This window comes from Aotus nancymaae, unplaced genomic scaffold (genome assembly GCF_030222135.1).
Source record: "Aotus nancymaae isolate 86718 unplaced genomic scaffold, 86718_ANA_hifiasm-v0.15.2.pri h1tg000010l, whole genome shotgun sequence".
Classification (NCBI taxonomy): domain Eukaryota; kingdom Metazoa; phylum Chordata; class Mammalia; order Primates; family Aotidae; genus Aotus; species Aotus nancymaae.
Window position 1 is genome coordinate 60,401,497 of NW_026988421.1, and position 23,591 is coordinate 60,425,087.

Sequence of the window (23,591 nt, forward strand, 5' to 3'; positions counted from 1 at the left end):
TCACAACATTAGTGAATGAAGTTTGACTTTTTTTTATCTTTTTTTTTTGTTTGTTTGTTTTTTGAGTCAGAGTCTTGCTCTGTCACCAGGAGCCAGGCTAGAGTGCAGTGGTGGAATCTCAGCTCACTGCAATCTCCGCTTCCTGGGTTCAAGCAATTCTCCTGTCTCAGCCTCCTGAGTAGCTGGGACTACAGGCGCGTGCCACCATGCCCAGCTAATTTTTGTATTTTTTAGTAGAGACGGGGTTTCACCATGTTGGCCAGGATGGTCTTGCTCTCCTAACCTCGTGATCCGCCTGCATCGGCCTCCCAAAGTGCTGGGATTACAGGCGTGAGCCACTGCACCCGGCCCAGTTTGACATTTTTAAAAATAGTTTTTATTTTTCTGGATACATAATAGGTGTATATATTTATGGGAGGAATATATATATATATGTGTGTGTGTGTGTGTGTGTGTATATATATATATATATATTTTTTTTTTTTTTTTTTTAAATGGAGTTTTGCTCTTGTTGCCCAGGCTGGAGTGGAATGGTGTGATTTCAACTCACTGCAACCTCTGCCTCCCAAGGTCAAGTGATTCTCCTGTCTCAGCCTCCTGAGTAGCTGGGATTATAGGCGTGTGTCACCATGCCCTGCTAATCTTTTGTATTTTTAGTAGAGATGGGGTTTCACCATATTGGCCAGGTTGGTCTCCAACTCCTGATCTCAGGTGATCCACCCACCTTGGCCTCCCAAAGTGTTAGAATTACAGGTGTGAGCCACCACGCCTGGCCATGTTTATGGGGTTATTCTTATGTGATGTGTTTGAAAAGAATGATGTTTTGGGCAAGAAAAATATCAATTCTTGGTTTATAAATATTTCATAAGAACATTATGAACCATTTAAGCCACAAGAGTGAATGTGCTCATTGGGTAAGCATTGGAAATCAGGTAAATCAGATTTCAGAGGGAAATTGCATTTTTTAAATAATAAGAGTGAGTATCTATGGAAACACCATTGTAATAGTGCTAAAACATTCCTGATAGACTTTTTTTTTTTCACTTAAATGTGCACAGTTAGCACAGTTTTAAGCTTCAGCTCCAATGCTGGTTTTTATAGCAGCCTGTGGTGGTGAACCTATCAGGTTTTGTCCTTCTTTCCATCTGTCCTTCCTTGTGTCCTTCTTTCCTCAGCTTGTTAGGGAACCTGTTTTCTTGTTAAAGCAAGTATATCTGCTTCTGACTCCACAAGTATCCCTAAAGGGCTTTATCTTGCAAAATCAGAAAAGAATCCCCTTCAGGCACAGAAATGGTAGCAAATTAGAAGACACATATGTGGCAAGAGCACCAAGGACCATTTGTGCATTAAAAAAATAAAAAAGAGCTAATGTGTCACTGCCTAAGTATTTGGATATCAGAAAAATGAAACAGACTTTGGAAAGTTAATTGTAGAAATTCTGTTGCAAATATTATGAGTTCAATGATAAATCTTTTTATTTTTTGGTTCCCTATGGGGAACAAAACTCTAATTCCTCTCTTTTCTCTATCTGAGTTATGTTCCATGGAAAAGTGCTATTCAGTAAGACCCACAGCCATTAAGCAGTGCCCTGGAACATAGCTGGTGTTCTGTATTCTATTTCTGGGGTGAACAAAGTAAGTAAGAGCACCCCCAACTTCCAACATCGGAAGCGTTCTGTGCAACACAGGGTCATCCAGCTAAGAGAGTAACTCATTTGTAAGCAGTCAAATCTTGCTTCTCCATGGATTGTGTGAGACTCGAGTAAATGAGTTTAGAAACTACAGAAGTAAGCCCTTCCTGAAGAACTGGTCTCATCTCAACAAAAACAGCCTACATAATATCCATTCTCAAAATAATTGCTTTTCTCTGATTAGGAGACTTACTTGTACAAGGGTGTTTTCTAGCTTAAAAACGAGTTTCAGGTCTGGTACAAACCAATCAACTCTCTTTAGTTCTCCCTTTGGAAAGGTAGCTGATATTTTTGATAATCATCTTAACGGGAACATTATTCTTGGTTTTTCAAAGAAACAATTATGAACAATTGAAAGACAAAACAACAAAAATAATTCTAACGGGAATGGTAGAGAAGGCTGGCATCTCTTCATATACATGCTCAATAACCTTGCTACCCAAGTGGTGGCATATTTATTGATATGCTTATCTCCCCCTGGCCCCTTAACAGCTGCCCTGGAATGTAACTACAGCAACCACAGTGCTCCAGCGTCTTTGCGTGTGCTGTTACCTCCACGTGGGGCACACGCCTTCCTTCCTTCTTTCTATATCTTGCCAACTCCTACCTGCCCATCCTCAGGTTTCAGTGGGAAATGTTGCTTCCCCTGGGAAGCCTCCTCTGTGTATTATCTCATTCTACATTACATCATGAATACGTGTTTATTTGTTTGTATCTCTTATAAGATGGTAGTTTCCGGGTGGGTGGCAACAATGACATTCCTCCAGTTATACGCTGAGCACTATGTCTGCATAAGAGAGGTGCTTACATATGTTACATTGTTTCAAGGGGTTTTGGTTATTAAATGGGGAAGGTCATTGTGAAAAACAAATTAATACATTTTAAAGAAAACATTTTTGGGACTGGGCGTGGTGGCTCACAACTGTAATCCCAGCACTTTGGGAGGCCAAGGCAGGTGGATCACTTGAGGCGGAGGGTTCGAGACCAGCCTAGCCAAGATGGTGAAACCCCATCTCTTAAGAAAAAAAATGGTTTTTTAAAAAAAGAAAGAAAACATTTTTGGACCTGAGGTCTTTTAAGGTTCTTCAATAATTTTAAGTTCTCTGGAATGGAAGGGAAAAAATAATTTAAAGCTTTAAAAAATTTTTTTTATTTTTTACTTTTTGTGATGAAGTTTTGTGCTGTTTCCCAGGCTGAAGTGCGGTGGCAGGATCTTGGCTGACTGCAACTTCTGCCTCCCCGGTTCAAGCGATTCTCTTGCTTTAGGCTCATTAGTAGCTAGGACCACTAGCACATGCCACCATGCCTGGCTAATTTTTGTATTATTATTATTATTATTATTATTATTATTATTTTTTTTTTTTTGAGTCAGAGATTTGCTCTTGTTGTCCAGTCTGGAGTGCAATGGCATGACCTCAGCTCACTGTAACCTCCACCTCCCACTTTCAAGCGATTCTGCCTCAGCCTCCTAAGTACGTGGGGTTGCAGGTGCCTACTACCACACCAAGCTAATTTGTTGTATTTTTAGAAGAGATGGGGTTTCACTATGTTGGCCAGGCCAACTCGGACTCCTGACCTCAGGAGATCCACCTTCCTCAACCTCCCAAAGTGTTGGGATTACAGGCATGAGCCACCTCACCCAGGCTTTTTTTTTTTTTTTTTTGAGACAGAGTCTCTCTCTGTTGCCCAGGCTGGAGTGCCACCTCCGTTTCCTGGGTTCAAGCAATTCTCCTGCCTGGATTTCCTGAATAGCTGAGACTACAGGTATGCACCACCACGCCTGGCTAATTTTTGTATTTTTAGTAAAGACAGGTTCCACCATGTTGGCAAGGCTGGTCTCGAACTCCTGACCTCAAGTGATCCTCCTGCCTTGGCCTCCCAAAGTGCTGGGATTACAGGTGTAAGCTACCATGCTGAGCCATAATTTAAAGTTTAGTTTTGCTAAACTTTAACCCCTACTTCTTTCTCAGAAAGAAGTTGCATGTATGTGTAAAATGCTTTGAGCTTCTAAGTGAAAAAATAAATTTTCATGATTTGGCCATTAAACTTGACTAGATAATTAGATTCTCTAAAAGCAGAGGATAAGATATTATTTTGAGTCAGTAGTCTAGCATAAATGACACAGAGAAAGAGCCCGAAGGTACAGAACTTCCTTTGAAGAAAAGGAGAATATTACCGATTACAAGCAAAAAGAAGCAAGCTCTAAAATATTATTCATTAAAGAGGAAATTGTTCTAAATAGAAGCTTCCTCCATGATTTCTTTGTTTTTAACAAAATCATATAGATGCTGTTATTGAATTTTTCTTCCTCTTTTTTTTTTCCTTTTCAACATCTAACCTTGATTCTAGCACTTTATTATTTATTTATTTATTTTTGAGTCTTGCTCTGTCTCCTAGATTGGAATGCAGTGCTGTGATCTTGTCTCACTGCAACCTCTGCCTCCTGGGTTCAAGCGATTCTCCTGCCTCAGCCTCCCGAGTAGCTGGAATTACAGGCGCATGTCAGCACACCCTGCTAATTTTTGTATTTTTAATAGCAACGTGGTTTCAACATGTTGGCCAGGCTGTTCTCGAACTCTTGACCTCATATGATCTACCCACCTCAGCCTCCCAAAGTGCTGGGATTACAGGCATGAGCCACCATGGTCAGCCCTGTTATTAGATTTTTCTGTCCAAATTCTGAATCTAGACACTGACACAGGGAGTAGGCCTGCCAGTTTTTAGTTGGTACAAAGAAGAGTTGAGAAATTTGGAAGGGGGGTAATTTCAGCTCCATTCTTACAGCAGTCTGTCTCTGTTGGTAACTGTTGAAGATAATTCACTAAGTTTTCCTCATTTCTTGCTTTAGAAGAGCCGTCAAGGAATAGCTATTTTTACCAGCAGTAAGCAGAACTGCTGGAGGGAATGTGGTGCATACCCCATACCCGGTAGATCTGGCCCCTTGGTAGGGGAAAAGAGCAATAGTAGCCTCAGGGAAAGGGGTTGGAGAGAGAGCCAGCAGGAAAGGCTCTGCTAGGGGAACAGCTTCCACCCAGACTATTACTCAATCCAGTCTTCCAAGGAGATTCTCCAGTGTTAGTCTTTCAGGTTCCTTTGTGTCACAGGAAATAAAATCAAACTAGATTTAAAAAATCTCAGACCAGGCACAGTGGCTCATGCCTGTACTCCCAGCACTTTGGGAGGCTGAGGCAGGCTGACCACTTGTGGTCAGGAGTTTAAGACCAGCCTGGCCAATACGGTCAAACCCCATCTCTATTAAAAATACAAAAGTTAGCCGGGCGCGGTGGCTCACGCCTGTAATCCTAGCACTTGGGAGCCCGAGGCGGGTGGATCACGAGGTCAAGAGATCGAGACCATCCTGGTCAACATGGTGAAACCCCTTCTCTACTAAAAATACAAAAAATTAGCTGGGCATGGTGGGGCGTGCCTGCAATCCCAGCTACTCAGGAGGCTGAGGCAGGAGAATTGCCTGAACCCAGGAGGCGGAGGTGGCGGTGAGCCGAGATCGCGCCATTGCTCTCCACCCTGGGTAACAAGAGCGAAACTCCGTCTCAAAAAAATACAAAAGTTAGCCGGGTGTGGTGGCATGTGCCTGTAGTCCTAGCTACTTGGGAGGCTGAGACCGGAAAATCACTTGAATCTGGGAGGTGGAGGTTGCAGTGAGCCATGATCATGCCACTGCACTCCAGTCTGGGTGACAGTGAGACTCCATCTCAAAAAAAAAAAAAAAAAAAAAAATCCAAGAGGTGCCAGGCATGGCAGCTCACACCCAGAATCCAGCACTTTGAGCCTAGGTGTTTGAAACCAGCCTGGATACCATAAGGAGACCTGTCTGTACAAAACAAACAAACAAAAAAAGGTCAGGCATGGTGGCTCATGCCTATAATCCCTGCACTTTGAGAGGCCAAGGCGGGCGGATCATGAGGTGAGGAGATTGAGATCATCCTGCCAATATGGTGAAACCCCGTCTCTACTAAAAATACAAAAATTAGCTGGGCATGGTGGCGCGGACCTATAGTCCCAGCTACTCGGGAGGCTGAGGCAGGAAAATCACTTGAACCCAGGAGGTAGAAGTTGCAGTGAGCCGCTGGGCGTGGTGGCTCACGCCTGTAATCCAAGCACTTTGGAGGCCAAGGCAGGCGGATCACCTGAGGTCAGGAGTTCAAGACCAGCCTGACCAACATGGTGAAACCCCGTCTTTAAAAAAGAAAAAAAAAAGAAAGAAGTTGCAGTGAGCTGAGATCACGCCACTGCACTCCAGCATGGTGACAGAGCGAGACTCCATCTTTTAAAAAAAAGCCACAATAGCTTGTTGTGATAGCACACGCCTGTTTGGGACACTGACGTGGGAGGATCGCTTGAGCCCAGGAGTTTGAGCTTGCAGTGGGCTATGATTGCGGCATTGCACCCCAGCCTGGGCAAGAGAGTGACACCTGGCCAAAAAAAAAAAAAAATCTGAAAGGTACAAAACATCTTTTCTTATTCTTTAACATTTTAAAAGTTTTTAATTTTTATGGTTACATAGTACATGTGTAGTTTTCTTATTCTTATTGATTGGACGTTTATAAAAGATAGTACTTGGAATATCTTTTTTTTTATTTTCAATTTTTATTTATTTATTTTTTTTGAGCCTGAGTCTCACTCTGTTGCCCAGGCTGGAGTGCAGTGGCACGATCTTGGCTCACTGCAACCACTTCCACCTCCCGGGTTCAAGCGATTCTTCTGCCTCAGCCTCTCAAGTAGTTAGGAATACAGGTGCATACCACCACGCCAGGCTAATTTTTGTATTTTTAGTAGAGACGGGGTTTCACCATCTTGGCCAGCTGGTCTCGAACTCCTTACTTCAAGTGATCCACCCGACTTGGCCTCCCAAAGTGTTGGGATTATAGACATGAGCCATCGTGCCTGGCTGAAATATTTTTTATTTAGTTATCATTGCAGAAGTTGTAGCCCCCCAAAATGAGAAGAAAAATAAAGGATTTATTGGGAGAGGAGAGTGTGGGAAACATTGGAAGGATATTATGTTTCAGAGTCTTCTGTCTTGAGGAAAGGTGAATTACTCCTGATATTAGTTTGGAAGAAGCTTCCTCCTAGTGTGCTGCTGTTGTTTTAATCTAGGTAGTTTGTACTTCTAGTTTCTTGTGGATGCAGAGGTGCTTATAGCCAGAAAGAGAAGTAGAGTTTTGGAATTATTCATAACATTAATCCTGAGGGCACAACACAGATACACAGACACACACACTTTTTTTTTTTTTTTGAGATGGAGTCTCGCTCTGTTACTCAGGCTGGAGTGCAATGGCGCAATCTCGGCTCACCACAAACTCCGCCTCCCAGGTTAAAGTTGATTCTCCTGTCTCAGCCGTTTGAGTAGCTGAGATTACAGTCGCTTGCCACCATGCCCGGCTAATTTTTGTATTTTTAGTAGAAATGGGGTTTCACCATGTTGGCCAGGCTGATCTCGAACTCCTGACCTCAGGTGGTCTGCCCACCTTGACCTCCCAAAGTGCTGGGATTACAGGGGTGAGCCACCATGCCCAGCCAACAAGTTCTGAATAAACAGGAATACATCACAAGGTTTCTTACTTTCTGATCTTTTTTTCAATAGCAGCTAATTGTATGCATTTCATCCTAAGTAATAAGAGAATGGAATTGCCTCTCTTGACTGATCTTCAATTTCTCTGTTCATAATTCCTTTTCATCGTTTCTTTTCTTGTCTTGTCTGACAGCGTTTTGCTTTGTTGCCTAAGCGCAATCATCTCTCACTGCAGCCTCCACTTCCTAGGTTCAAGCCATCCTCTGGCCTCTGTCTCTGGTACAGCTTGGGCTATAGGCATGTACCATCATGCTCAGCTAATTTTTTGTATTTTTTTTTTTTTAGTAGAGACGGGGTTTCACCATGTTGACCAGGATGGTCTCGATCTTTTGACCTCGTGATCCACCCGCCTCGGCCTCCCAAAGTGCTGGGATTACAGGCGTGAGCCACCGCGCCCGGCCTGCTCAGCGAATTTTTAAATTTCTCTGTAGAGATGGGGTCTCAGCTATGTTGCTCAGGATAGCCTCGAAATCCTGGGCTTAAGTGATCCTCCAACCTTGGCCTCTCAAAATGCTTGGATTGCAGATGTGAGCCACAGCACCTGGCCTCTGCTCAGAATTTCTGACTATTCTCTCCCATCAAAATTCACCCAGAGTTCAGACCATCAAATCACTTAGTATAGGAATTGAAATACCTGATAGACACCGGGTGCGGTGGCTCACGCCTGTAATCCCAGCACTTTGGGAGGCCGAGGCGGGTGGATCACGAGGTCAAGAGATCGAGACCATCCTGGTCAACATGGTGAAACCCCGTCTCTACTAAAAATACAAAAAATTAGCTGGGCATGGTGGCGCGTGCCTGTAATCCCAGCTACTCAGGAGGCTGAGGCAGAATTGCCTGAACCCAGGAGGCGGAGGTTGCGGTGAGCCGAGATAGCGCCATTGCACTCCAGCCTGGGTAACAAGAGTGAAACTTCGTCTCAAAAAAAAAAAAAAAAGGAAACCTGATAGAGATTACCAATCTATTCTGTGTTCAAACAGTATAGATCTTTGTGCTGAAGCGTCAATTTGATATTTGGAGTTAATGTTAGTTCTGATCATGTTCATTAACTTTCATCTATAGGTAGGATGAGACTTTGCTTTATTTATTAGCTGATTTTACAGAAGAGTGCATGCAGCCCTTCGATGTTTGCTTAGTTTGTCAAGTGCAATGTTGTATGGATTCATGAGTATCCTATACAGTGAAAACACCTGTCTGTGGGCCTTTAAAATAGACCTCTCTATCTTTGAAGTTTGTGACCTTCGGATGGAAAAAAAAAATAGAACTCTCAACCATGTAGATATTCAGTACACCTAACCACCTAACCCTGTGAGCCTGATTTTGTTTTAGTGATCACACAGCTAATGGATTGACTTTTTTTTTTTTCTGAGGCGGAGTCTCGCTCTGTTGCCCAGGCTGGAGTGCAGTGGCACAATCTCTGTTCACTGCACAACCTTCACTTCCCAGGTTCAAGCAATCCTCCTGCCTCAGCCTCCATAGTAGCTGGGACTATAGGTGTATGCCACCACACCTGGCTAATTTTTGTATTTTTAGTAGAGACTGAGTTTCACCATGTTGGCCAGAGTGGTCTCAAACGCCTTACCTGAAGTGATCCACCCACTTCAGCCTCCCAAAATGCTAGGATTACAGGCGTGAGCCATTGCACCCAGCTGACTGATTTAAATTATACAATTATATATCGTGGCCACTTTACTAAATATTGAACAATTAACCTGGAAAAAATGTTGATGTTTTAAAATTTATATTCGATCATTCAAGAGAAGAGGCATAATGTGTAATTGAAATGCAATGCACTTCAAGAAATGTAGGGCTATCCTTGTGCATGGCTGATGGGATTGTAAAACAGTGCAGCTGCTATGGAAAAAATTTGGTAGTTCCTCAAAAAGTTAAACATAGCCTTATCATATGATCCAGCAATTCTACTCCAAGGTATATATTACTTGTATACCTACTTGTACACCTATGTTCATAGAAGAAATATTCACAGTCACCAAAAGGTATAAACAACTATGTCTAACAACAGAATAATGGATAAACAAAATGTGTTATGTACATACAAAGGAATATTGTCCAGCCTTCAAAATGAATGAAATTTTGATACATTCTGCAACACAGATTAATCTTGTAAACATTATGCTATTAACAAGTGAAGTTAACAGACATGAAAAGAAAAATTCTATATAAGTCCACTTATGGAGGTACTTAGAGTAGTCCATTTTATAGACAGAAAGTAGAATGGAAGTTAGTATGGGCTGGGGAAGGCAAATGAGTTGTTGTTTAATGGGGATGGAGTTACTGTTTACAAGGAGGAAAAAGTTCTGGAAATCGAGAGGTGATAGTTGCACAGCATTGTGAATGTACTTAATGTCACTGAACTATACACTTAAAAATAGTTAAAATGAGACCAGACGCAGTGGCTTACCCAGCCTGTAATTTCAGCATTTTAGAAGGCCAAGGTGGGCCGATCACCTGAAGTCAAGAGTTCAAGACCAGCCTGGCCAATATGGCAAAACCCTGTCTCCACTAAAAATACAAAAATTAGCCGGGGGTGGTGGTGGGTGCCTGTAATCCTGCTACTCAGGAGGCTGAGGCAGGAGAATCACTTGAACCCAGGAGGCAGAAGTTGCAGTGAGCCAAGATCTGCCGTTGCATTCCAGCCTGGGCGACAAGAATAAAACTCCATCTCAAAAAAAAAAAAAAAGTTAAAATAATAAATTTGTGTTATGTATATTTTACCACAATTTTTAAAAAATCAGCAAAAAAGGCCGGACACGGTGGCTCATGCTTGTAATCCCAACACTTTGGGAGGCTAAGGTGGGTGGATCACGAGGTCAGGAGATTGAGACCAGCCTGGCTAATATAGTGAAACCCCATCTCTACTAAAAATACAAAAACTTAGTTAGTCATGGTGGCAGGCAGCTGTTGTAATCCCAGCTGCTTGGGAGGCTGAGGCAGGAGAATCGCTTGAACCCAGGAGGCAGAGGTTTCAGTGAGTGGAGATAATTGCACTCCAGCCAGGGCGAGAGTTCCAGACTCTGTCTCAAAAAAAAAAAAAAAAAAAAAAAAATCACCAAAAAAACCGGTCACGATGGCTCACGCCTGTAATCCCGCCACTTTGGGAGGCCCAGGCGGGTGGATCATGAGGTCAGGAGGTCAAGACCAGCCTGGCCAAGATGGTAAAATCCCGTGTCTACTAAAAATACAAAAATTATTAGCCGGGAGTGGTGGCGGGGCCTGCAATCCCAGCTACTCGAGACATTGAGGCAGGGAATTACTTGACCCCGGGAGGCGGAGGTTGTAGTGAGCCAAGATCACGACACTTCACTCCAGCCTGAGTGAGAGAGAGATTCCATCTCAGAAAACAAACAAAAAAATCACCAATAAAGGGGGTATGTACAGCTAAAAGGTTTTGTTTTGTACCCATTTTCAAATCTTATTGTATTTGATCATTTTTCTGCCTGTTTCAGTGCTGCTTCATTCCTCACACAGAACTTCTCAGAGATAGTGTGGGCTTAGTGTGTTCAAAGTTGCACTGGTGGATACGCATAAGTCAGAGTCCATTGGTTTTGTTACAAGCACTGAAGGAAGAGTTGAGAACACCATATTCAGTAGTTTTTTTTTTTTTTTGAGATGGAGTCTTGCTCGGCTGCCCAGGCTAGAGTGCAGTGGCACAATCTCAGCTCACTGCAACCAGCATCTTCCAGGTTCAAGCGATTCTCCCGTCTCAGCCTCCCGAGTAGCTGGGATTGCAGGCACCCACCATTGTGCCTGCCTAATTTTTGTATTTTAGTAGAGATGGGGTTTCACCATGTTGGCCAGGCTGGTCTTGAACTCCTGACCTCAGGTGATCCGGCCACCTCAACCTCCCAAAGTACTAGGATTACAGGCTTGAGCCACCATCCCTGGTCAGTAGGTTTTTTTTTTTTACATGAATTTGTTAAAAATGTGGGGGGAGTGGGTTGTGAGAGGTAGTTTAAAAGTTGAAAAACAACGCATGCTGGACTTCACGTTCCAACAAGGAAAGCGTGCTTTTGTGGCAAACTGAAAGGCTGGGAATTAAGGGTGATGAAATGCAGGCCTTCCGGCCCTCAGTCTGTTCCTGATTTCTGGTTGTGGGAATCTGTTCTGAATCCAACTGCAAGTGGAAAACCCATTTTTGGCTGAGCAGCCGAGGAGGTCCTCCTGCCAATCCCCCAAATGTTCTGCTGAAACTTTGGCCCTGCAAGGCTGGATCTAGGGCTGTCTTCCCCAGATCTGTGCAGCTGTTAAGGTGGCTGTGATGGGACTGTGACCGCCCTCTGCACTGCATTTTGGCAGTGACCTTGAGACCAGCCAGCTCACTGCAGCTGCCCTGCTCTGCTGCCACTTGCAATGCCAGGTGGCTAAGAGAGGTGGTGGGGGCATAGCTCCTGGTCCTGCCTTTCTCAGTGTCGGGCAGGTGCCAGTTGTGGTGCCAGCTGTCCCACTGCCTACCACCCACTGGGCGTGGGGGCAGTCCAGGTGTGTGTGGGGAGATGGTGGCTTGTCCTACCCCTGGCTCAGGTCCGGATCCCTAGGAAGTGGGTGGCTCTGTCTGACCGCAAGTCTGGTGCACAGACCGGCCCCACATGGGGACTTGCTTGGCAGGTCGGTGGATAGATGCTGAGTGACAGTTGATCTTGGGAGACAGAAGAGCCGAAGGTGTCCTTTTATCCCAAAGATATGACTCCAGATTTTCCTTCTGGTAGGGAAGGAATTTTATTGGGAAATGAAGGTCATCGGAAATGCCCAGAGCAAGAGAGAAAATTCTTTCTAGACACTCAGGGTGGCAAGTGTATTTTGAAAACTCCTCCCCCTCTTTTTTGTCCTCATCCCGTCCTTTTCCTTTTCAGTGGCTTTATTGTTATTTTTTAACTCGCCATTGTCATTGGACATTTATTGACAGAAATCAAATTGCTGTGTTTCTGGGCAAAGCGCCTGCTGCAAAGAGGTGTGGTTCCTGAGGAATGAGACAGGCAGCCCAACAGCTGAGCCTACACTGTCCTCACATAACCTCCCTGCCTTAAATATCGCCAATATTTAGCCTTGCCTTATAAAGTAAAAATGCACAATACCTTCCAGAGTTTCAGCAAGCCCAAATGCCCCCCAGGCTCGGTTATGTCTCCTGTACATTGGAGGCAGAGCAGCGCACCCCTCCCCCATGCAGACCTGCCCTCGGAGCCGCCAAGAGGTTACTAATCAGGGAGGCTCTGCCATCGATCCAATGGTGGTGACCTGGGGGATTTGTGTGCATTGTTTTTGCTGAAGCCTCCTGTGATTTCGGCGCGACCAGATCCTCTACAGCGAACTCCATGTCGCAGCTTGTGGCTGCCTGTGTCCTGTGGTGAGAGCCGAGCCGCACAGGAGATCCTTTGTCTAGGAAGGGCTAGGCTGAGAAGATCACTTTGGAGTTGCTAAGCTCTGCATTGCCATTGGCTGCACTCTTTGTGGGGCTGTTTTTGCAAAAGGCATGCCCAGCACGTCTACAGTGCTGGCAGGCCAGGGCTGCCTTTAAACACCATGATAATAATACCAAAAAGCAGTTTGCAGAACTGTTCCACTGTAGAGGCTTCCTCTGCAGAAGCAAGCAAGATGGCTACCTCGTGGGCTTCGCTGTGAAGAATGCAGAGGCTAATTAAGACAGACTTTAAGGGGAAAAAAGGGTATTTCCCTACTTCATCTTTATGCAAGATTTTTTTTCAGTGACTTTTAAAGTATACATTTTACATAAGCTCTTTAGGTTCTGCCTAGCAAACATGTTGATGATTTTAAATGGTATAGTTTTACAGGGAAATAACCAAAAATTTTGGGGATGTGGGAGCTAATTTTATTTCTTAAACAGAGGCTCATTTTGCAATTTGATTTTTTTTAGGTTATAAAGGAAAACAAGAGACCCCAGAGGGAAAAGAAGCCCAAAATTTTAAAGGTAATCAGCTGTTGATTAAATAATATTTCATTATTTTTCCATTTCATATAGTATTTTTTCTGCACTTGGGTAAATTTGGAGTACAGTATATGTGAATTCTCCCAGATTTTCAGTAGATGGATGAATTTCCACTCAACTAAAGTGTTTTTTCTCTCTCTCTTTTTTTTTTGATGTGCTACATAATGTGCATATTAGCATCCTTTATTTTCAACTCCACACAAGTCTACAGAAGGAAAAGTTTGTATGCAGAGGGTTGCGAATAAAATTTGTTTTTCTTTATAGCTCCCTTTGTAGCATCTGCATTTGTGGGGTTGCACCAGTGTGTAAACTTAAGCCCTCTAGAAGAAAGGCACTATTTGAAGTTGACAGCTATGATCCATTGTGATTTTAATAGACTGTTCATTAAAGGCTATTTTAAAATGTATGATTCTTTTCCAAAGAAAAAGGTCCTTAGAGATTTTAGTTAAACTTAATGTGTAAGTCATGGAGATCTTACAGCCAAATTATAGTTGTTTAATCTCAAATTCTTATAATACCATCTTTAATTTTGGCTTTCATGGAGCTGTAAGAATATGCATGTTTTCTTTATTTTCTTTAGTTTGCCTGATGAGTATTTAGTAGTAACCTAATTCAGTTATAAGCTCACAGTCTGTGTTATGAGATTTGTACAGTGTTTAGAAGGGTTAATTTAAAAGCATATGGCATCACTAAAAGTTCAAGGCTAGCTTCAGTCTAGCAAATTAGGTGCTTATGTGTTTAAGATTTCAAGTGGTGTATTGCTATTACAAATGTAAGCCACCTTTGCAAGCCACCTTTTAAATGCAAGAAGAAATACAAAGCAATAAAATGACTTACCTTTCATTATTTTGTGTACATTTAATTTAAAATATTTTTACTTAATCCTGGCTTTCCTTTTCTACATATAAAGTTTTAGCAGTCAAAGAGGAACAACATGTTGAACTATGAATGTGGCAGAATTTTATTTCATTTGTTGCCCCAGTGTGTAACTTGAAAATATTGACACGGAGAACCAAACCTTGCCTTGCTTTCAAATTTGCCTGACCACATTGAGTTTCTGCTTCCTGTGTCTATACAGCATTTCCATGTATCTGTTTCATCAACCAACAAGTACTTGTTTAATATTTACCACACAGTCAGCAATGTGCTAGGCACTGTGAAATGAATGAAATTGCTTGACACAAATTTTCACTGGGCCTGGACAAATAGAATTGTGGTTATTTTCAAGGTAAATTAAACCCTTTTCTATTTTTCTTCTTCATATTGATTCATCAACCCCCCTTTCCTTCCAAGAAAGATAGAAGTTTATCATTAAAAACCCTGCTTATATTTCCTAATCTCCTTCTATACTTTCTGCCTTGGCTATATCCATCTCAGGCATTTTGTGAGAAATAGATTTAGTTTTACTGTTATAAATGGCTCTCATTTGTTGGGGTTGTAGATGGGGGTTAGAAGAAGAAAGGGATAGACTATGTGGAGAAACTAATACAGACCAAGTCTGGTATCTCTATCTCACCCTGTCTTGGCTAGGAAGAAGAATTGGACTTTGGGAATGTGATTTAATTCTATGTTTATTTTGTTAGACTGTGAGTGTCCTCTCACCTGAAATAAATTTCAAAAGTAAATATACCATGTGTTGCTTTTTGGAATCATGGCAGTGGACTGTGACTTAAAAGAGAAAGAATAAAAGTGCCTGTGGGTGGCCACGTTTCATTTGCAACAGCAAGCAGAAACAAATTGTTGCTCACGTTCCTCTGTAGTTAGCAATTGTTGTACAAGACCAGGAAAATATTCTAAAAGGAAAAAAAAATTTCTGATGTTGGCATTTAAAAATGTTTTTCCACATTTTCTGTTAGACATAATTTTTTCTCATCCAATGAAAGCTTTGTTTTTCTGCTTCACAGTAGAAATGCTAAAAAACTTTCAGATTTTAGCTTGATGTGTATAAAATTCATAGAGCAAATGTAGAATATTATATAATCCTATAGGAGACATAAGAAAATAAAACCTGTGTTTGGGAGGGCGAGTGGGAGAGGAATACAACTGTCAGCTTAAGGTTTTATGGGTGAGGACTTCGATATTCTAGGAGGATGCTAACTGGGGGACCAGTGATGGGAATCTCACAGGTTATAATTTGGTCTTCTGTCATAATTTCCTGTCTTTACATTTGGCATCATTCAAGAAACCTAGTCTTTTCTGTAAAGATAGCAAATTATGATAGAAGACCAAATCAACCTGTGAGATTCCCATCACTGGTCCTTTGACTTTGACTTTGTCCTCTTAGATCTTGAAATCTCCTGGGTCATTTACTCTTTGTCAGGGTGGATGCTACAGGTATCCTGATTGACATTTCATTTTCATCATCTATTAGAAAAGAGTTGGATAGGTGAAGAACCTGATTCAAGAAGCTGGGTATAGAATTTGAGACTTGTTTCATCCTACACTGACCTGAACCTGATAACTACTGAATCCAGTCATCGGGCTGAAATTGGCTGGAATGTCTCATATCCCTCTCCTCTTAAAAACATACCTATTATCCACCAGGTGTGATGACTCACCCTTGTAATCCCAGAGCTTTGGGAGGCCAAGGCAGGAGGATTGCCTGAGGTCAGGACTTTGACGGCAGCCTGCAAAACAGCAAAATCCTGTCTCTATGAAAATTTAAAAATTAGCTGGGTACAATGGCATGCATTTGCAGTCATAGCTACTCAGGAGGTTGGGTGGGAGGATCGCTTAAGCCTAGGATTTAGAGGCTGTGGTGAGCTATAATCACATGAGCATATACATACATATATATAATATGCACTCCAGCCTCAGCAACAGAACAAGACCTTGTCTCCAAAACAAAACAAAACAATTATCCATATTTATACCTATATTCATTCTATTGTACTTCAAAATTTAAAACTAAATGGTGATCTACAATCCTGATTAGAGATTTTTTTTGTAGCTGAAATGACAGTTTCTGGTCAAAGCACTCTAAAGGCCAGCATGGGTATCAGCTAATGGTGCAGCAGTGGTGGGTAGGGGGTAGCTCAGCATCAGCTTCCCATTCAAGCCTATTGGTGATCACTAGTCATTTTCATATATAGATGACATCTCGTTAGCAATGTTATTATTGGAAACACAAGCATTTCCTTGACTCTTGATCTAGATAGAGGCGTGCGCTGATTTCAGTCCCTGAATCATGAACTTGGGCTTTTAAGTGATGTGGTCTGGAATCCTCTTGGAAGAAACATTTATGTAAACAACTTTTACTTTGTGTATGTATGGTGGGGAGAGGTGAGTAGGAGGGTATATTCCCTTTGAAAAAGTTGATTTTAAGATAATATTAACCATTTATTAGGTTGTTAGTCATTGTCCCCGGAGAAAATCAGATAGCACAGCCAATTGGTGGTTTGAACAGAGTATAAAGGAATTAATTTAAATGGTATGGGGAGGGTTAAGGAAAGAACTAAGGGTGGTGAAGAAACCCAGGTCTAATGAAGGCAGAGCTATTACTAATCCTAAGCCTGAAGGGGGAGGGGATGGAAAGTGGGAACCAGGTAATGTAGCTACAGCTGAACAGAGGAAGCAGGGGCTTCTCCTGGAGCCTTTGGTAAAGAGATGCTCTTGCAAGGTGTCAGGGGGTTGGGTGTGTGATAAACACCCTGCCCTCCAGTCTCCTGCTGCTTTGATTGGTTGATCCCAGTGGGGAGCCAGAGTGAAAGGGGAGATCTCTGATGCAGTCCATGCTGGTAAGCCTTCTGGGATGTGTAAGAGGGTTATGGAAGGTGGAATGTAGACCTGGAAGGGAAAACAAACATACTGAACATGACTAGTGATCACAGGGATGGTATGGTAGGGTGAAGAGTAGTACTAGAACTGTGATTACGTAAGATGGTAACATTAGGTGAGAATGCCTGAAGAGTATATAAGAACTCTATACTATTTTTGCAACTCATCTGTAAATCTAAAATTATTTCAAAATAAGCATGTGCATCCTTGAGAGGGGATGCATTTATACATTCTGAAATTAGATAGTCTTTTTTGGCTGGCAAGGAATATTTTCTAGCTATTTGATTATAAAATATCATCACAGTAGTATTTGGAAGAACTGAGTGAACAAATATAAAGAAATGTCAGTGGATATGAAATCAGGAGAGTGTCTCCAGAGGCTAATTTTGAAAAGGCAAAATAAAAACTAAGGGATCTTCCAGCAGGGTCTGGCACTGCCCTGGTATTCTCTGTTTCCTTTATTCCTCACTGATGCTTATAAAGAAGAACAAGTGGGGCCAGGCACAGTGGTTCACTCCTGTAATCCCAGCACTTTGGGAGGCCAAGGTGGGCAGATCACCTGAGGTCATGAGTTGGAGACCAGCCTCACCAACATGGAGAAGCCCCATCTCTACTAAAAATACGGAAATTAGCCAGGCATGGTGGGGCCTGCCTGGAATCCCAGCTACTCAGGAAGCTGAGGCAGGAGAATCACTTGAGGCAGAGGTTGCGGTGAGCCAAGATTGCACCATTTGCACTTCAGCCTGGCCAACAGGAGAGAAACTCTGTCTCCAAAAAACAAAAAAAGAAAAGCAAGTGGTGGGGTGGATGGGGCTGTGGGACCTATAACTTACTAGGAGAAAGGACAGGATGCTTCCATATGGCTATACTTATATTCTTTTTGAAACGCATTTTGAAAGGAGAACCACATCATAAATAAATCACATTCATTTATGATCTTGATTTGCATGACATAGTGATACTGAAATTTAGTACCATTGCCTAGCACATATTAAATGTTCAATAAGTACCCCTTTCTGAAAAACACTATTATTAACATTCACACACTCAATGTTTTTTGAGCACATACTAAATGCTGGGGCCACTATGGTAAATAAGACCAATGTGGGCCAGGCACCATGGTGCATACCTTTGATGCTAGCACTTAGGGAGGCTGAAGTGGGCAGATCACTTGAGCTCAGGAGTTTGAGACTGCCCTGGCCAACATGGCAAAATCCTGTCTCTACAAAAATCAGCTAGGCATGGTGGCTTGTACCTATAGTCCCAGCTACTTGGGAGGCTGAGGTGGGAGGATTATTGAGTTTAGGAGGTTGAGGCTGCAATGAGCAGTGATTGAAAAAGAGATCAATGTAAGACCTCAAGGAGATTAAGTGCTGCTGAGAAAAACGGGCAAAAAATTAAAGACGAATAAATGACAGATTGTGTTCACGTGCTTTAAAGAAAACAGGGAAAAATTGCTGAGACGATGAAGGAAAACATCATGTAGGGAAAGTTAGTTAATAGAACTATTCCCTTCATTTATAAATTGTTTTTTATTGAATTAATTAATTAATTAATTTGAGACAGAGTCTCACTCTGTTGCTCAGGCCGGAGTGCAGTGGGGCACTCTTGGCTCACTGCAACTTTTGCCACCTGGGTTCAAACGATTCTCTTGCCTCAGCCTACTGAGTAACTCGGATTACACACATGTGCCACCACGCCCAGCTTTTTTTTTTTTCTTGTATTTTTAGTAGAGATGAGGTTTTGCCATGTTGGCCAGGCTGGTCTCAGACTCCTGGCCTCAAGTGATCCGCCCACCTCAGCTTCCCAAAATGCTGAGATTACAGGCGTGAGCCACCATGCCCAGTCTTTAAATTATTTTTACATATATGAGACCAGTGCTGGTTTAAAAGGACTAAATTATACTCTGGTTATGTTTGTTTGTTGTTTGTTTGTTGAGCTGAGGTTTTGCTGTGCTGCCCAGGCTAGTTTTCGACTCCTGGGCTGAAAGTATTGTCCTTTATCATTCTCCTGAGTAGCTTGGATTACAGCCACCATCCCCTGTTAAAATTACTAAATTACATACAATTGAGTTACCTTGTTTATTTTAAAATTCTATGAAACCATAAATAAGCCAGGTGCGATGGCTCATGCCTGTAATACCAGCAGTTTGAGAGGCCGAGATGAGCAGATCACTTGAGGTCAGGAGTTCAAGACCAGCTTGGCCAACATGGTGAAAATCCGTCTCTACTAAAAATATTGGCCAGGTGTGGTAGCAGGTGCCTGTAATCGCAGCTACTTTGGAGGCTGAGGGAGGAGAATCGCTTGAACCTGGGAGGCAGAGGTGGCAGTGAGCCGAGATCCTACAGCTGCACTCCAGCCTGAATGACAGAGGGAGACTCCCTCTCAAATAAACAAAAAACCCTATAAATGAAAGACAACATAGTTGCTAAAGATTTTCTTCTGCTTACTTCTCTATAACTTTGTTTCAGTTAGTAAAAGAAATCATTGATAAAGTAATTAAAGTTTTGAAACAGATGATTATAATGCAACATTACATTACTTGTAGCAACATGTTGCAAATTTAAGTACTAGATCAAATACTGAGCTTGACCATCCTCCACGGAAAAAAAAACAAAAACAACAACCAAGTGCCATTTTGACAGTTCCTTATAGTCCCAAGCAACTAATCCCAGACTTCTGGATTTAATGGGCCAGTGAAAAAAAAAATTCGGATGGGTGTTGAAAGTATTCACAAAAGGATACCAGCTTTAATTTTTAAAAATGGGAAGAAGATAATATCAGAACACAGGAAGGTCATATAAATTTAGTAATTTGGTTTTATGACAACACATGGTCTTTACTGAACTCACTTTGTCATAAACTGGCAAAAACTGTTAAGGACGTATGCTCATCCATCAGTGTTTATTCACACAATTAAAGATATGCATGGGTTTCTGATTTGTATACCCAGAAACTATAATACAGCATTTTGCCCAGAGATGATCAGACTGGGTTTCAGGGCTGAGTTCTCACTAAGCCAGCTCATACACAGGCATTTGTTTATCACTGGAGCATGTATATTTCCAGTGACTCAAGACTCATGTTCATTCTGTGATTTCTAGGAATGATCCCAAACAGAATCAAAGTGAATAAAAGCCAAACAGAGTTGGATGAGTTTAAGGAAAATTTCATTCAGGCTATTAAAAAAAAAAAAAAAAGAAAGTCTTGAATTCTTCCTAGTCCACAAAAGAACTTATGTCTTGTATCTTGAATACTTAGGCACATCTGGTATGGTGTTTGTGTTTTGATAGTGCCGGATTCATACTGTTTCTCAGCTGTACTTCCCTTACTGTACAGCTCTGCATTTACTGACTAGAATATATTCTTACGAGTCAGAGAAAAAGAGCCAACTAATAACTTTTTAAAAATTTTATTTGAATCTTAATTTTTTTTTTTTTTTTTTTGAGACAAGTCTCACTGTGTCACCCAGGCTGGTGTACAGTGGCCCAATTTTGGCTCATTTTAACCTTTGCCTCTTGGGGGTCAAGTGATTCTGGAGGTGGGATGAATCAAGTGATTCTGGAGCTGGGATGAAACAAATGATTCTGGAACTGGGATCACAGGTGCACACCACCACACCTGGCTAATTTTTGTATTTTTTGTAGAGATGGGTTTTTGCCATGTTGGCCAGGCTGGTCTAGAACTCCTGAGTTCAAAATGATCCATTCTCTTCAGCCTCTCAAAGTACAGGCATAAGCCACCACACCTGTCCTTAATTCATTTTTAAGTGATAATGTTTTTTTATAATGAAATGTCTTTCAATGTCATATATATATATATATGTATTACATTTTCAAAGATTTGATGTTGATTTACTAACCAAAAATGGTCTATGCAAGAGAATGTGGGTAACAGAGATAACAGCGTCCTTTTTATTTTAATTAATTAATTTATTTATTTTTATTGTACTTTAGGTTCTGGGGTACATGTGCAGATAATGCAGGATTGTTGCATAGGTACATATATAGCAATGTGATTTGCTGCCTCCATCCCCCCTGTCACCTATATCTGGCATTTCTCCCCATATTATCCCTCCCCACCCCCCACTGACCCTTCCCTAGCCACGCCATTTATTTTTTAATTTATTTTTGAGAGGGAATATTGCTTTGTCACCCTGGCAGGAGTACAGTGGTGTGACTCTGCTAACTTCAACCTCTGCTTCCTGGGTTCAAGTGATTCTTCTGCCTCAGCCTCCCAAGTAGCTGGGACTGCAGGTGTGCGCCACCATGCCCAGCTATTTTTTTGTGGTTTTAGTAGAGATAGGGTTTCACCATGTTGGCCAGGCTGGTCACCAACTCCTGACCTCAGGTGATCCACCTACCTCAGCCTCCCAAAGTGTTGGGATTCATCATATCTAATGGTGATGTTGCAAGTTATGTACTTTCAATATGATTTCTTCTAGATAAAAAACACATAAGAAAGATTTTTCTAAGTTATAAAAAACTTAATATCTGGGATTACGGGCATGAGCCACCATGCCTGGCCATATTTATTTATTTATTTTTGAGACGGAGTTTCACTCTTGTTACCCAGGCTGGAGTGCAATGGCGCTATCTCGGCTCACCACAACCTCCGCCTCCTGGGTTCAGGCAATTCTCCTGCCTCAGCCTCCTGAGTAGCTGGGATTACAGGCACACGCCACCATGCCCAGCTAATTTTTTGTATTTTTAGTAGAGACGGGGTTTCACCATGTTGACCAGGATGGTCTCGATCTCTTGACCTCGTGATCCACCCGCTTCAGCCTCCCAAAGTGTTGGGATTACAGGCGTGAGCCACCGCGCCCGGCCCACAGGCCATATTTATTTTTTAGTTAAAAAAAATAATTTTAATATAAAGGAAGGGTCTCGTCTATACCAAAAATACAAAAATTAGCTGGGTGTGGTGGTGTGTGCCTGTTGTCCCACCTAGTCAGGAGGCTGAGGCAGGAGAATCACTTGAACCCAGGAGGTGGAGGTTGCAGTGAGCTGGGATTGCTCTACTGCACTGCCTCCTGGGTTGACAGAGTGAGAGTCCATTTCAAAAAAAGAAGTATCATTCTGTCACCCAGGCTGGAGTGTAGTGTCATGATCTTGGCTCACTGCAACCTCCACCTCCTGGGTTCAAGTGATCCTCCTGCTTCAACCTCCCCCGACTAGCTGGCACAACAGGCACACACCACCATGCCCAGCTAATTTTTGTATTTTTGGTATACACGAGGTTTCACCATGTTGGACAGGCTGGTCTTGAACTCCTGACCTCAGGAGATCCACTCACTTCAGCCTCCCAAAGTGGTGGGATTATAGGCATGAGCCACTACACCTGGCCTTGATGAAGCATATCTTAAATAAGAGATGTGGAGATTTTTGTTTTTGTTTTTGTTTTTAATTTTTAGAGACAGGGTCTCACTCTGTGGCCCAAGCGACAATGCAGTGGCATCATATAGCTCACTGCAGCCTCAAACTCTTGGGCTTAAGCAATCCTCCTTCCGTATGCTCCTGAGTAGCTAGGTCCATGGGCACATGCCACTGTGCTCAGCTTACCTTTAAATTTTTCTAGAAACAGGATTCTCATTCAGTTTCCCAAGCTAGCTTTAAACTCATGGCCTCAAGCATTCCTCCTGCTTCAGCCTCCCAAAGTACTGAGATTACAGGTAGGAGCCACCATGCTCAGCCTTAAATAAGATTTTAAGTTTTGAAAATAACTAAAATTCTCTCTTTCCTCTTTCATTTATAAAGTACATCGTTTCAAGAATTAAGGATTTTTGTCATAAAGACCAGAATATCATCAATATGAAAAATAATTTCACAGTTGATGGTTCATTTGAATTGTAGAACTCAGTTGCAAAGATAAAGGTAGACAGGGATGAACACATTTGAAACTGGACATATCTAAGGTGATGTTGCAAGTTATGTACCTTCGGCATGATTTCTTCTAGATAAAAAAAAAATAAGAAAGATTTTACGGCTGGGCGCGGTGGCTCACGCCTATAATCCCAGCACTTTGGGAGGCCGAGGCAGGTGGATCACGAGGTCAAGAGATCGAGACCATCCTGATCAACATGGTGAAACCCCGTCTCTACTAAACATAGAAAAAATTAGCCGAGTATGGTGGGGCGCACCTGTAGTCGCAGCTACTTGGGAGGTTGAGGCAGGAGAATTGCTTGAACCCAGGAGGTGGAGATTGCGGTGAGCCGAGATCGTACCATTGCACTCCAGCCTAAGTAACAAGAGTGAAACTCTGTCTCAAAAAAAAAAAAAAGAAAAGAAAAGAAAGATTTTACTAAGTTATAAAAAACTTCAATACCTATTTTTAGATTGCATTCCAGCCTGGGCAATAGAGCAAGACTCCTGTTCTCTCTCCCTCTTTCTCTTTGTTTCTTCTCTTTTTCTCTTCCTCCCTCACTCCCTCTTTCCCTCTCTCTCTCCCTCCTTAAAACAAAACAAAACAAAATAAAAAAAACTTATCTTAATATCTGGGCTTTTTTTTTTCTATTTTAGAAAGAAGAAACATATTTTACCTAATATTTATGTTCAAATAAATATTCAGCT

The 23,591-nt window shown here is 42.1% G+C and overlaps 1 protein-coding gene across 8 annotated transcripts in view; it reads left to right on the forward strand.

Annotated features, from left to right (window-relative positions):
• The window catches only part of TET1 (tet methylcytosine dioxygenase 1), a 149,573-nt gene that overhangs the window by 35,936 nt on the left and 90,046 nt on the right, over positions 1-23,591 (forward strand). For 3 of the 8 annotated variants that reach the window (XM_012451417.2, XM_012451418.2, XM_012451416.2), the window contains one exon: positions 13,174-13,227. In XM_012451417.2, coding sequence (XP_012306840.2) covers positions 13,174-13,227 — 54 coding nt within the window. Of the gene's footprint in view, positions 1-12,462; positions 12,646-12,668; positions 13,077-13,173; positions 13,228-23,591 lie in introns of those variants that run through there. The other 5 variants (XM_064374204.1, XM_064374206.1, XM_064374203.1 and 2 more) reach the window with 3 other exon arrangements.